The sequence below is a fragment of the Alternaria arborescens genome (assembly GCF_004154835.1).
Source record: "Alternaria arborescens strain FERA 675 chromosome Unknown contig_17, whole genome shotgun sequence".
Lineage (NCBI taxonomy): Eukaryota > Fungi > Ascomycota > Dothideomycetes > Pleosporales > Pleosporaceae > Alternaria > Alternaria arborescens.
In genome coordinates, this window is record NW_021167872.1 from 583789 (window position 1) to 598521 (window position 14733).

The 14733-nt window shown below is 52.4% G+C and overlaps 5 protein-coding genes across 5 annotated transcripts; 2 read left to right on the plus strand and 3 right to left on the minus strand.

Moving 5' to 3' along the window:
• Positions 1 to 776: 776 nt before the first annotated feature.
• Positions 777 to 3061, minus strand: AA0111_g7647 (hypothetical protein; the record flags this gene model as incomplete). Its single annotated transcript, XM_028654006.1, has 5 exons — positions 777 to 928; positions 985 to 2557; positions 2618 to 2844; positions 2895 to 2979; positions 3029 to 3061. 5 exons carry the CDS (start codon positions 3059 to 3061, stop codon positions 777 to 779), a joined length of 2070 nt encoding a protein of 689 aa, XP_028504882.1.
• A 623-nt stretch (positions 3062 to 3684) lies between these two features.
• On the minus strand, positions 3685 to 5783 carry AA0111_g7648 (hypothetical protein; the record flags this gene model as incomplete). Its single annotated transcript, XM_028654007.1, has 2 exons — positions 3685 to 4125; positions 4173 to 5783. The coding sequence occupies 2 exons, from the start codon at positions 5781 to 5783 to the stop codon at positions 3685 to 3687; spliced, it is 2052 nt and encodes a 683-aa protein (XP_028504875.1).
• Positions 5784 to 6847: 1064 nt separating this feature from the next.
• On the plus strand, positions 6848 to 8684 carry AA0111_g7649 (hypothetical protein; the record flags this gene model as incomplete). The annotated part of the gene is made up of 3 exons (XM_028654008.1): positions 6848 to 7154; positions 7208 to 7374; positions 7425 to 8684. The coding sequence occupies 3 exons, from the start codon at positions 6848 to 6850 to the stop codon at positions 8682 to 8684; spliced, it is 1734 nt and encodes a 577-aa protein (XP_028504874.1).
• Positions 8685 to 9448: 764 nt separating this feature from the next.
• AA0111_g7650 (hypothetical protein) lies at positions 9449 to 12423 on the plus strand (the record flags this gene model as incomplete). The annotated part of the gene is made up of 5 exons (XM_028654010.1): positions 9449 to 9563; positions 9884 to 10823; positions 10869 to 11391; positions 11439 to 11582; positions 11668 to 12423. The coding sequence occupies 5 exons, from the start codon at positions 9449 to 9451 to the stop codon at positions 12421 to 12423; spliced, it is 2478 nt and encodes an 825-aa protein (XP_028504750.1).
• Positions 12424 to 12861: 438 nt separating this feature from the next.
• On the minus strand, positions 12862 to 14270 carry AA0111_g7651 (hypothetical protein; the record flags this gene model as incomplete). Its single annotated transcript, XM_028654011.1, has 3 exons — positions 12862 to 13611; positions 13690 to 14037; positions 14208 to 14270. The coding sequence occupies 3 exons, from the start codon at positions 14268 to 14270 to the stop codon at positions 12862 to 12864; spliced, it is 1161 nt and encodes a 386-aa protein (XP_028504751.1).
• Between the last annotated feature and the right edge of the window lie 463 nt (positions 14271 to 14733).

Genomic DNA, 14733 nt, shown 5'->3' on the forward strand with positions numbered 1-14733 from the left:
ATATTGGGATCGTGTCTTAGCATTGGTGTCTCTTCAGTGGATGCTTCCGAGTGGTAATCACCATGTTAATGTCTTCCGTAATGCCATGGCGACCATCAGTCTACCTATCACTATACCACTAGCCGTGTATGCATTCCTGGAACGCAGACAGCAGCTCCCTCTTAATTCGTGATTACTATACTGATCCTAGCAGATGGAATTGGTCGAAAGGTGATGTTCATGATATTAAGGTGGTGTTGAGGACAAGCGAGACGCGGCTGAAACCCCGCAGGTTGTGGAACCGAACTTTGATGAACCATCCAAGTTACAGATCTCCGCAGTTATGTTATACGTCCATGCGTTAAGTCTATGCTTTTGGATTCGGATGCTATGTGTTCCTGAGGCACTCGCATAATGGTGTAGATAGATCATTCGAGTTTAATCTTGGTTTTTAGTCCAGTCTCTATTTATCAAGTACCCCAAATTATGAGCAGAAAGTTGGCCAGAAATGAGGTTGAATCGAAAATTGCTCAATGTGATTTGACGTGGATATCTACACATACTCCTAAAACCCTATCGGGTGCTGACGCTTTGTCTAAAAAGGACAAATCGAGAAGTCCCTAATTGCAAGGCACCTTGTTTCCGGAACGCCTGGAAATGCCAATGGCAGCCATGGCCCAAATGATATGAAGAATTGACGCCGGCTGTTGGCGTTAAACCGTAGCCTCTGTAATACAAGCTGCGTATCCTATACTCAAAGAGATCGAGTATTACTCTCACAGGAAATACGAAGCACCCTACTCGTCGTCTGAGTCGGTGTCGGTATCTGTCTCGCTCTCAGACTCAACGTCACCTTCGGTGTCACTTCCACTGGAATCGTCATTTGCTTGTCTCCGCTTCTTTGGTGGAGCGCCAGTCTTCATTTGGTGCATTTGACCTGCCAGCGAATCTGCAGACATGTTAGCCGTACTGATCATGGGTATGACTCAAATCAGTGAAACTTACCTTCTTCTGGCTCGCTAATCTCATCTTCCTCTTCTACCTCTTCGGCTTTACTGGCGTCCTCGACGACAAGGGTAACCTCCATCTTGGTATCCATGCCGACGTAGCTATCACAAATCATGTGCATGACGAAAGTATAGCTACCAGCTTGTGGTGGTGCGCCAAATTGCATCTTCAGGGTCTGTACGTTGTAGGTGGGGTTGCCGCTCTCATCAAGAATAGGCTTGTCGAAGGTTGAGAAGGTGAAGGGTGGTACCGCGATACGCCCCTGCTTGCTGTCCGCAAGAAACACGTGCCACCTCGGCGCGTGGTCGCGGGCGTAATAGGGAGCGAATGCCAGAGGTGGCTGGATAGGTTTCTCTCCAGAACGATCATTCTTACGTCCGGTAATTGCCGCAACATCACCCTCGGCGGGATCAATATCTAGCAGGTCCTTCGGGTTCACATCAGGTACGTTAGTGGCTCCACATGGAATGAAACGACCTTTCAGCACGAACTGGACCAAGCTGCTAGGGGTAACGAAACGTTCTCCGACGACCTTGAAGAAGGCTTTCTCAAGATGGAACAGTGGAATCCGCGAAGCTACGGTCATAGCTGTGCTGTATTGATCTTGAGACAGAAGACCAGACTTGACAACACGGGCTTTGCGCTCATCATCGGGAATGTCCATGAATTCTTGGATAGTCAAGTGCGATCTTGCTTGCTCAGCCTCAGCCGCGCTAGCAACAGCAGGTGTGAAATGTGGCAGCTGTTCTAAAGGCGATGCACCCGGTCGTAAAGCTTGGATGAGATTTTGGGAGGTCCTGTATGCCGAGAGTACTGCTTTGGTGGTACCATATGCGAGTGCGATGGCGGTGTAAGCTTCGTTGAGTCGGAGTGCAATGGGCGCAACTTCGAACTTCTCGTCATTCAATGTCTCGTCATCAAGTTCGACACGACCAAGGTATGCCCACAACAAGGTCAGTACCTTGCGTCTTCGACTGTCCTCTAGGTCGTCTAGCTTTTGGCGGTCCTTCTTCGTAAGCGTTTGCGAGACGAGTGATCCGGAGGTCTCGGAAAGGACCTTTTGTTCGAGCTTCGAGAGACCGTTTTCCGCTTTGTGTCCAGTAAGAACTTCGTTGAACTCCTCTCCGCTACTCAGCGCATGAATGACGCCCACCTCGCCTTGCTCGTTGTCGTAATCGCGGAAGACCTTACCCGCGCTGGCGACGAGAACTTTATCCTTAGTCAGTCTCTGTGTTCCGTACCACCACTTTCCGACGGTGTAAGGCAGAATGACACCGAGCGCGAGCGCGTAGATGAGCAGAACGTATTTGCCAGCGCCGTCAGTGACGAGCCACTGAGGCAGCGCGATACCGATACTGAAACTCTGTTTGCCATCAGGGTGGCCGTATTGAAGGAAGTTGTTGCGAATCTCCTCGTCGGTGAGAGCTTTGAACGCCTTTGTAACATCTACCCAGTGGTCGTTGATTGATTGTATTGTAATGTTTTTTGCCGGGTCCTCGCGAGCCTTGTCGGGATGCAGGCTAAGAGACAGTCGTCGATAATGCTTCTTGATGGCCTTCTCGTCCGCGTTCTGGTCTGCGAGTTAGCATCGTTGTCGAAAGTGCGCGTTGCGGGGAAGCAGCCATCGTACCCTAGAAACACCCAGCACCTCGTAGGGATCCCATATGTCAGGCGTAGTCCGCGCGGTAACCAGTATGAGGTAGACCATAGCGGCATTAAGCGCCCATCCTCCCAACATGACAAGACCCCGCTTTATCCTCCGCTCGAGCCGCTTCTGCTTCTTACGCTGTCCCTGGATGAGGTCGGCATGTTCGGGGGTGAAGTCGGACTCTATCCGCGCTCCAGTATTCTCGAGTTCTGATTGTGCATCAGTATAATGGTAAGCGGTAGTGGCGGGAAGCGCGCACCTTTGCTCGGCCTCAAGAAGGAAATTGTGGTCGGGACGGTGACGAGGGTCGTTACAGTGAGGATGAAGTAGGGGAAGAACTGGCCCTGCGACTTGTTAGCAGGACTTTAAACCTGGCGCGCACCCAAGATGTACCTGTTCATCGTAGTTGTAATCTGTCCCGGACATGTTGAACGTGTCCCTGTGGACGGGGCGAGGTATGCGAGAGAATGACTAAAAGTGATTGGGGATTGTTGTCGAAAAGGATTCCAGAGGAAATCAAGTAAAACTGGTTCTACGCAGGTGGCATTACAAAGAAGGTGGGGGCGTACGAAAGAAAGTCGTGGCTACTTATTGTAGTTGTTCCGACCACTGTGTTCTTTCCCGCACCACGACACATGGCCGCCGCGAGCAATCTTGGCCAAGCAGGGGTACCCATCACGTGCCAGTGAGCCCTTCCGCTTACGTCACCGCGAACCACAGAACAACAGCAGCATGCATGCAGTGGCCTATTGCCGCAATGCCATGCCCTCACTGAGATGAAAGGTAAGAAAGACCAATTGTTACGCTACATAGAGCAGGCGCAGATTTTGTGACTCAAAAGTGTCAATATCAGTCCATCTGGACAGGTGTATGCTATGCTAGGTACATGTGGCCTCTGCGCTCAATGTCCCGATTTCAATGCTTCATGGCAATCGTTCTCCGCAATACGCCTATACAACGCCCTAAACCCAGAAGGCTGCAGCAGATGCGGCCTAATGTTCTCGGGAATGACCCAAGTAGCCATGGTGATCCAAGATTCTCAGGGCATGTTATGCTGCAGCTTCTACTGATCCCGCTTGCTCTAAGCCATTTGTACCGTTAGGCGAAGGACTCTGCGTCGCTGCATCCAGAGGTGCGGCGTGGAGTGCAGGTTTCTCGACACCCTTCATCTTGCCGCTCCTCCTCTTTTCAATGGCGGCTTTGACCCAGTCTGCGACCTCTTGGTCTTCTACAGGTTCGATTGCCTCGGCAGGTCCCTTGTCACCAGCAGCTTCACCACCAGTAGCTTCGCTTGCTGCCTCGACTTCCTCCTCTTCCTCTTCGGTGATCGTGTCCGGCTTAGCAAGAGGTGCAAGCCATGCATGTTGGAGCAGCATGGCATATGTTGGCCGAAGGTTGGGGATTTTGTTCAAGCAGCCGCGTACAAAGTTTCGTGCCGCGTCGGAGTACCCTTCGGCAGGCAGATCCGGTGGCTCACCATCGACAATAGCCTAGGGATGATTAGTCGTTGACGCACAAAGCTGTTTGATAGACTTACACTGAGCTGACTGAAGATGTTGTTGTACGTCTCTGGCGGATACGGGTATCGTCCCAGAGCACACTCGATGATGGTCAGTCCCAAACTCCAAATATCGCTTTGTACACTATATGTGCCACCTCCAGGGTTAGCGCCTGCTTGTGCAATTCCACCAGAAGATATCCTCTCTGGCGCCATGTAGCTTTGGCACCCAATGTTGGTCTTGGCAATACTGGCGACCAGGTTTCCACTGACACCGAAATCACAGATCTTGATTGCGCCCTTGGTGTTCATGAGAATGTTGGTAGGTTTCACATCTCGGTGAATGATGTTGTGCTCATCCTTCAGTGACTTCAGACCCATAGTCGTGGCCATGGTGATTTTGCGCAAGACACCCTCAGGCACACCATCGGCGTAGAGCTTGTCTATGGAGCCTCCGTCCATGAACTCCATGCAGATGTACACGGCGCCTTCTTGGAAGAAAGCGCCATAGAAGTCAACGATGAAGGGTGATATACAGCGGTGGAGGACGTCGAGTTCCATGATGATAGCAGCGAACTTTGAATCATCCAGCTCCAGCCTCACTTCTTTCATTGCCATGACTATGCCGGTACCCGCAGCAGGTTTTGCACTGGTAGGGCTCGCTTCTTCACCAAATTCCTTTCGCGACGGCGAACCTGGCGCAGCCTTGTTTCCTGCCAGGCCCTGTCCTGGTTTCCTCATTCGCGGTCTGCTATGTCTGACCTTGTACACTGTGCCATAATTTCCCTTGCCGAGCTCGTCTAGTGTGTCGACTTCATCCAAGGAGATGTTGAAAGAGGAACCGCTAGCAAATTGCACGCCGTCCGAGTTGAGTATGGCTTTGCCGGCAAATTTTAGACTGCCAGTCTTGGTATCGACGAATTGTGAAAATTTATCAAAATGGGTCTCTTGTTTCTTGGGCTCTGCACCTTCTTCAGCGGGCTTTTCGCCGTTCATCTGCGAGAGAGTCAACCCGGGCTTCTTCCTGCCAGCAGGAGGAGCGGCTCCACCAGCAGTTGGAGACGAGCCTGGTAGTCCGCCTGGCAACGCGCCCTGAAATCTCATGCCGCGCTTTTCAGCGAGGGAGGGCTTGGGGCCACCTGCGCGACCAGGAACGGCAGGCGCGGACTGGAAGTTAGTCGTGGGTGGCCTGGTAGGCATTCGAAAGTTTCCGGGTAAGCCTCCAGGGTTACCACCTGGAGACATGGGATTACGACTGTCGGGCGACGGACCAGGGCTTTGTGGTGCAGGCCCTCTCCCAGGCAAGCCCGTTGGTGGAGCGCCCTTCCGGCCGAGATGTACTGCCTGTATTCTTGCGAGAATGTCCTGGGAGACGTTCAGCCCGCTGCCTCTGCTGGAGATGGTAGGGGGGTTCGAGGGGCGGGGATTCCTGGCAGCGTTGATGTTTCCCAATGGCGTTGAGGACGATGTCATGTTGGCGGTCGCGCCGGAGGTCGTGGATGCCGTTCGGGGAGGGGGACGCTCAGCGGACAGCAGGTCAGGCGAAGAGGCATTCTCGGTAGGGCTCGAGGGCGCGGGGGAGGGTGAGGGACTGTCGAAGACGGTGTCGGAGTCGACCTCGGCGTCCGGGGTGGATGGATTGGAGGCCATGGCGAGAGAGTGGGAAAAGTCGCGGCCTGAGATGGGCGGGGTACTGGGACGAGGAAGGGGAGAGGGAGAGTGGAGGAGATAGTAATAAGAAGGCGTAGGTAGAGGACGAGTATTAGGAGCTGCGACTACACCGCGGAAGGAGATGTAGCGGCGATCTCAGCGGATCTGGTAGTATGGTGGAGGTGTGGTGGTTGTGGGCTACATGTAGCGTGCAAGTTGGACCTGTGACGTGATGCTGCAGAGACGAGTAATAGCGCGCGTCTGCAATCTTGAATGATTTCACAACAATCGACCAGGCCGCACCGCAACCATAGCGCAGACGTGCAGTGCAGTGAAGTGTAGTGACAGATGGCAGCAAGGGGTCCGTAGGGGACTGAGCAGTTCCTGCTTTGCCCATGTACGCTGCACCAGCAAGCCTGCTTTACAACATCGGAATGCGCAAATGAGCATGGACTGGAAATCTGGATCCGGCCAAGCAGCACCTGCACACGCCGAACCGAGACACGACAGCAGGCTTGGGGGGAAAAGAATCAGTATGCGGTGATGACCGAGCCATGGGGAACCTAGTGACCGCCCCGCCTATTGATGTGCGTTGCCCATCAGTCAAGACAGCATTTGCAATGGCCGATGTGGCCGCCAATGCTCGATGTCTCCATGGGCTCCATGTGGCGCAGGGACACGACACGACACGACAGGCTGGAAGGCGCTGCCAGGGCGATGAGTACCACCATCTAGGCGCTGGAGGGGACGATATGGGAATCTTTCCATCGTCCAACCATCGAACCATCTGCAGCCTGGCAGCTGTATTTGCTTCTTCTTCCTCTTCCTCTTCCTCTTCTTCGTCTCGCCCCCTCCGATCCAGACCGGTTCGCTGCATCCCCTATTAGAGTTCCTGCAGGACCCGCGGCTTAACCTGCCTTTCCGCTATACCTGGCGCGGGCTGTGACGTCGATCTCCGCCTATAGCGCGTCCTCAGCCAAGACGCCTTGCGCTTCAAGATAACTCGAGTGTTTCCATCTCGGTCGCGCCTTTGCGCTTTCCCAACAACACAACTGGCATCTAATATGCCTCTCTTCTCGGCTCCCCAGGCCTTTCGCCTGCGCAGCCTCCCAACTTCGTCCCCGGAATTCGTCGCCATGGCCTCCAACTCCTACGAGTACGGCAACAATGGCCTATTTACAGTCTTCAAGAGCGGCAAGCACAGCTCGCATCCCGATTTTGCCAACCTCACCCTTCTCGTCTTCGAGGCCGTCATGGAAGTCGTTTGCGTGAGCGCGCCCGGCTACATTATTGCGCGAATGGGTCAATTCGATGCAGAGAGCCAGAAGTTTCTCGCCAACCTCAACACGCAGCTGTTTACACCCTGCCTTAGTACGTGCAACGCCTCGGATTAAGAGCGCCAACCTCAGCTAACCTCGAGCCAGTTTTTACCAAGCTCGCATCACAATTGACAGCGGAGAAGCTGGCTGATCTTGCTGTCATTCCTGTAATCTTTGTCGTACAAACGCTCATCTCCTACATCGCCGCACTTCTCGTGTCGCGGATATGCAGGTTCAACAAGAGGGCGTCCAACTTTGTTGTTGCCATGGCGGTACGTCTCTTCTCCTTGTCCAGGCAAGCGGCACAAGCTGACATTACTAGGTATTCGGAAACTCAAACTCGCTTCCAATCTCTCTCGTTATCTCGCTCTCCAAAACACTGTCCGGTCTACATTGGGACAAGGTCCCTGGCGATAACGACAACGACGTTGGCGCGCGTGGTATCCTCTACCTCCTTATCTTCCAACAACTTGGTCAGCTCGTGCGATGGACATGGGGCTTCAATGTGCTTCTGGCACCTGCCAGTGCGTACAAAGACGATGACGGTGGCAAGAACAGCGCCATTGAAAACGGAGAGTACACAGACGACGAGGCGCAGCGTCTTCTCGATGACTCGCACTCCGACTACGAATCTGGCAATGTTACCAGCTACGCTACTTCTGCAGACTCAGACGAGTCCGACTCAGACTCTCTGTTCAATCGTGAAGAGGCCCAAGCCACCACCGATTTCATCACTCCCACCAATGGTAACGCTATTATTCCTGGAGCCGGCGATATGAGCGGACACAGTAATGGCAATGGTCTTGCAAACGGACACCTCAATGGTGTTCTCGAGGCTCACAAGAAAAAGCAAAATGTCCCCAAAGGCATCAAAGGCATGCCAAAGCGCGCTGGCATGGCACTCAAGCGCTCTGCAAGTACCGTTTCTGTCTCCACCACACGCGCTGGAAACCGAGTTTTTCAGGCCCTACCTACATGGCTACAGCGACCGCTGGCTAAGATTGGCTCTGTCTTGTCAAGGTTCCTCAAGGGCGTATGGGACTTCATGAACCCTCCTCTATGGGCCATGTTGATTGCTATCCTCGTCGCCTCTATTCCTCCCCTGCAACATCTCTTCTTCGATCCAGGTACATTTGTCAGCAACTCCGTCACGCGAGCTGTCAACCAAAGTGGACAAGTCGCCGTTCCACTCATCTTGGTTGTTTTGGGTGCCAACCTTGCTCGTAACACATTACCCAAGGAAGACCAGCACTCGATGGAAGACCCGAGCGTGGAGAAGAAGCTTGTGATTGCCTCACTTGTTAGTCGCATGCTTATCCCGACGCTTCTCATGGCACCCATGCTAGCCATGACCGCCAAATACGTTCCTGTTAGCATTCTTGACGACCCCATCTTCATCATCGTCTGTTTCTTGCTCAGTGGTGCACCAAGTGCGCTGCAGTTGGCACAAATCTGCCAAATCAACAACGTGTACATGGGTGCCATGTCAAGGATTCTGTTTCAGAGTTATGTTGTTTGGATCTTGCCATCGACTCTATTGTTGGTCATGCTTGCACTAGAAACGGTGGAGTGGGCCAAATGAGTATCCTTTTGAAAGAGACCACGCACAGCATGCTATCTGTTACAGACATATAATCAGTTTCCAAGCGAGGCGTTATGGTATTTTGTATGGGTCGTTTTCTTGTTGTATCGGGGCTATTAGAATACCAGGGCTGGGGGACTGCATCGAAACCAGCCTGTACATACAATGTAGTACTCAGGAGGTATATTTGGTACTTTTCCATGTGCTGATAGGTCATGTGCACATGGTTTGCCACATTACGCTCGTACACTCCACATTCAGGTTGGGTGGCAGGTTTCTGGTTTCTGTCTACTTGAACCCTGACGTACGTTGCCAAGGCTGCGAATACTGGAACGAGGCCGATAGCTGCCCAATTGATAGGCAGGGAGATCGTCAACACACCAGCTTGCCGTCTGATCCAGCTATGATGCTTTGCCTCTGAATTGTTTACATAACTCAAGATCCGAATATAGGAAATCTGTATATTTTCCCTCTCCCTCTCTCTCTCTCTCCTTACTAGTCTTCGCCCTCACAAGTTATCCTGACCGCCAATCAGCTTGGCACGTGGACCCTGATCTCGCGTGTACTTTGGCGTTCCCGCCGCACTAGGTATCGATAACACCACCTGCCCACCAAACAACCGACCTTCCTACCTACCGACGTGGGCACGCCTGTTACCAGGTCTCATTACCGTCCGGAGCCGCCAACCGAGCTCTGCTCTACCACGAGGTCCATCTCGCTTACATTATTCCCGCGCACCTCACTGCGAGCCCCGTGCAACTGCCATGACGACTCCCTCCAATGAGCAGTCGCAGCCCAGCGACTCTCACCCAAGCGACTCATTCGCCCTCCCGCAAAACACTACGTTGGCCGATGGCACCTCGCCGCGCTCTACAAAAGGTCAGTCCATGATTCCGCTGTCGTGTGTCGGCTCGCAAATTCTCGCAATCGGTTCCACGCTACCTTCCGGGATTTCTATTCAAATGTCAACGTAGCTGTAGCAATGTGACTATTCAGTGATTGACAATAATTCCTGCTTGGCCGTCGAGTTGACTCTCGACGTCTGGCCAACTTCTGCAGCCATCATGAAGCTTGTGCACTTCATCTGACAATATGCCCGAGCGCAGCGCTCGAAAGCAGTGAACCCATTATCTGACTGACTTGCTATCATGTCGCTTGCGCATGGGTTACCAAAACACCTGCTGACCATGTGCCCATAGTTGTGTCTTTTCCCGATGATAGCACCATTTCCCCCTTGATGATTGGCAAGAACAAGGAGCTTGACCAGAAGGATTACCTCGATCTCGACAGGCCTACAAGAAGTTACCCCGCAAGCATCAGCAAGAAGAAACTATCTGGACGGCCCTCAGTCGAGCGACTGGGATCAACCAAGGTAGCGCCAAGTGAGGGAAATCCATCCTTATCTTCCTTGCTCTCCAACAGCTCAACAGACGCTCCCTCTGACGGACAGCATCCGCACGAGAATCTATTGAAGCAAGTGGGCACATGGCTCAAGCATGAACGAAGCAGACGTCATGCACGCAGGGCAAGGCGCAAGGCTGCTAAGGAGGGCGCTGCTCAAGAATCGACAAAGGCTGTTCCTGATGAGACGATTGATGAGCCTCATGCTCTAGCTAGAAGCAGCTCCGAATCGTCTCACGGCGAAGACTCCCTCGACCAACTGGCGCAAATCCTTGAAAAGACCCTATCCATGAAGCCGGCCGACGCTAAGAGGAGGATGCAACACTTCCGCAGATCATCAACAGGCTTGAAGCGACACTCCGCCATCTCTCTAGACACGGATTACTTTGAATCCGTAGACCAGCTAGTCCCGAGTTGCGAGGCTATTCTAGACAACTCGAAGACTATGGCCTACAACGTAGATGAGTCAGACAGCGAGTCCGCCCCTCACGTGTCTGAGAAAGAGGCACGCAAAGAGAGGGAGGCATGGACCAAGTTCCGTGCCGAAATCCTTCGTCTAGCTCATACACTCAAGCTCAAAGGCTGGCGGAAAGTGTCTATGGAACAGAGCAACGAGATTGATGTACAGAGGCTGAGCGGTGCCTTGACAAATGCTGTTTACGTTGTCTCGCCTCCCAAGAATCTACCGCTTCAAGAGCAGGGCGACGACGGCCAGCCGAAGCCCAAGAATCCTCCTCCGTAAGTCCTTTTCATCGTAGGCAAGTTGATACTAACACGTTTCAGCAAACTTTTGCTTCGTATCTACGGCCCACAGGTAGAACATCTGATCGACCGAGAGTCTGAATTGCAGATTCTTACACGCCTTGCTCGAAAGCGAATTGGTCCACGTCTACTCGGCACCTTCACCAATGGACGCTTCGAGGAATTTCTTCATGCAAAGCCGTTGACCGCGAAGGAGCTGCGCAATGCAGAGACGTCCAAGCAAATTGCTAAGCGTATGCGAGAACTTCATGAAGGCATCGATCTCTTGAAAGAGGAGCGAGAGGCCGGTCCATTCGTCTGGCAAAACTGGGACAAGTGGGTTGATCGCTGTGAGCAAATTGTCACCTGGCTCGATCAACAGGTTCGAGAGAGCAACCAAGACTCTGCACAAGCTCCTGGTGACAGATGGAAGAAGCGGGGATACGTGTGCGGTATGGAGTGGCCAGCGTTCAGGCAGGTGGTTGAGAAGTATCGAAGATGGTTAGAGGAACAGTATGGTGGCGCAGACAAGATCAACGAGCGGATGATATTCGCTCATAACGACGTAAGTCGGACTTCTCGTCATATCATCCACAAGCTAACTCTACGTAGACCCAGTATGGTAACATTCTACGTATGGTGCCGGAAGGCGAGTCGCCTCTACTGCTTCCAGCAAACCAGCACAAGCAGCTCGTGGTCATCGATTTCGAGTATGCTAACGCAAACCTGCCCGGTTTGGAATTTGCCAACCACTTTGTAAGCATATTCTTCCAGACAATTCTATTGTTCCGCAACTATCTCAGTCGTCATTCTATGTGTGTACGAGCTGACAACGAAGCAGACTGAATGGACGTACAACTACCATGACGCGGAGGTTCCGTGGCGTTGCAACACCAAGTACTATCCGACACTTGAAGAGCAACACCGCTTTATCCGGGCGTACCTGATGCATAATCCCTCGTACAAAGCTGCTGGAGGCTATACTTCTAACCCTGCCACCCCGCACCTGGGTCCTCTTCCATCCTCTGGCAGCACCACCGCACTGGCAGCGACTGCCGCCCCTAGCAATATCTCTGCATTCATGCTGGACTCACGTGCTCCACCAGGCGAGAAGTATCAAGAGCAGGAGGCGCAAGCCGAGCGTCAGATTGAAGAAGAGACTCGCCGCTTACTAGCTGAAACTAAGCTCTGGCGTTTGGCCAACTCCGCTATGTGGGTAGCATGGGGCATCGTCCAAGCTCATGTTCCAGGCCTTCCCGACTTCGATGCCGAGGACAAGAACGCGAATGCTAATCCTAGTAAAGAAGCGGCAGAGTTAGACAGTGCAACAGCAGAGATTAGGGCTGAGGCTGAGGCTGGAGAGAAGGGGGCTGGGATCGTGAGTGAAAGGATGGCGGAACAGACACAAGAGAACAAAACACAAGCGGAGCAAGATGCTGACCTTTTCAAACCGCAGGATGAGGAAGAGTTCGACTACTTGGCCTATGCTAATGACCGCGCAATGTTCTTGTGGGGTGACGCCATTCGCATGGGCATAGTGAAGGCAGAGGAGGTGCCCGAGGAGTTGCGGAAGAGAGTCAAACTAGTGGAATATTAAAGGGTAGATGGTGGAGCGATATCATGATCGAAAAGCATTGAGGGCGACCATATCCGCATTGTCTTGGAATAAGGGGATGAATCAGTCGAGCGGAGAAAGTGCCCTACGACTTCAAATCAGAATGTGCAGCACAGGTGGGCACATCTCGGAACTCTGCTTGAGATTTGTAGTTTCTTGTTCGACTGGACCTGGCCTAGACTACTCCAATGCACGAAGAAGACTTGAAAAAAAGCGATATGGCAAGCTTGGCATCTGACGTATGGCTAATCATCATGCAAAACAAAAAAACTATGGTCATTTGAGCGTAACACTGACTCACGGATTTGCTTACCATGGAATCCACTGAGACCATAATAGAACCCAACGCCCGAAAGGATAACCTCGTATGAATCATATCGTACAATCGTGCCTGTTGCCGTCGCAATAAGATAAACGAGTTCAGCTTGTATCCATGGCCTCACCATGGTCTCCATTCTCTCCTACCTTGCCTCTTCTGTTGAAACCGTCAACCAACCCCTCCAATCCCCTGACTTCCTCGGCTCCCACCCTACTTCCGCCCTCCCAGACGCCTTCGACACCATCCCTTGTATCTACACCCCGTCTCTCTAATATCCTCTTACTTTGACTCTCAACGTACACCTTGCGTTCACGACTCAATTCCTCTTTATCCTTGGATTGTGATAGGGAGTCTGTAGTATGAGGCGATGAAGTGGTGTTGCTAGGTAGAGCGGTATTGCTGAGATGGGGCTTTAGGGAGGCAAGGAGTTGGCGGAGATAGGGGAGTTGGGAGGTTGCAAATGTGGTGTGGGTAGTTAAAGGAGTGGGCTTCTTATCGTTGTTCTTATTCTCCCCGACAGAGGCGGTGTTGCTATTGGGCTGTTGTGGTAGGGCTTGTATACCTAGGGATTGAGCTGCTGATGTGTGTGTTAGGAACGCGAATGATGCGCTTCCGTCGCTCTGTCGGTTCATTTCTAATGACGCTCTCGACGATGTCGTAGATTTTCTTTGTTCGCGCTTAGATGCGCCAGATGGTTGGAGTAGGGCTCTTAGCCGCGCTATTTGTGCCTCGTTGCGTGTCTTCTCTGCAACTAGCGCAGCGTTCAACTTTTGGGTTTCGATGAGTTTACGGCGAAGGGTGTAGAGGGCTTCTGGAGTGAGTTTAGAATCTTTGGGCGGGGGTTCGAGATTCTGCTCTTCTTGTCAGTACTCTTCCAAGCCTCCACTCTTCGCGCTTCGAAGTGATAGAATCGCCGTCAGCATACATACCTCATAATGCCCTAATCTGACCCACTCTCCCAAGCCTTCGTCCCCGCCCTTCCCCCTCCCTAGCGCAAAAACGTTTCTCAGTGTCCAAATTTCCAGTTTGTCGAAATTCTTGTCCACAGCATTCTCCATGAGCGTCTCGAGCTTCAATACGCCCTCTTCAATCTCCAGCCTAGCCTCGGGAAACAGATCGTTGCCATGTTCATCTTTGTCGGGCGTACGTCCTTGCGAGGCGTATAGGTCGGCGAAGCCGAGTAAGGAGGGGTCAGCGGAGGAGAGACCGGTTTCGAACGAGTCGGTGCAGCGGTATAGGACTTCGTTTACGGCGTTGATGATGTCGTCGATGAGAGACTACGATGCCGAAGCGTTAGATTTGAAGCGACTCTTGAATGCTCAGCAGGACGTCGAGTAGCCTTGTCTCGAGTGCAAGACAGATGCATCCACTCAACTTGGGCGTATGGCGGGTACCTGCACCTGCAACACTCTGCATTGCTCCACTGTCACTCAGAAACTATACATACTATAGGAGGCCAAGTAAAGTGCTCGGTAAGGAGCATGTTCTCCTGTTGCTTTGCGCTCGCCATATCGTCTGTCCTCGTGGTGTGGTTGCTGTTGTCGCAATGCTCAACTCGATGTTTGCGACGCGCCGAGGGGACGTGTTTACAGCGGGCCGGCTTGTTACTGGACAGAAGGCAAGGGTTCCAGGCACGCGCTAGTGGCTTCGCCAATCCTACCTATTTGAGATCCCTTGCAGTGAATGCATGTGGAGGCAGTGGGGGAGAAAGAGTATTGGCACTCTCCGCGGAACAGTACAATCTCTTACTGTTTGCTGATGTTTGAGTACCTAGCCTCGTCCATGGGGCGCTGTCAGTGCCGATGCTGCAAGTTCACCACTATATCACTGGCTCAACAAGTCCACAACGAGGCGAACATGCAATCTGAAATGGATTGTTATCCTTCACATTGTGTACGGCCTATTTAGCCGCCACGCTACTAAATACAGTGTCCCCAAGCACATATGCTTGGAATCCTAAATTATACAATGCT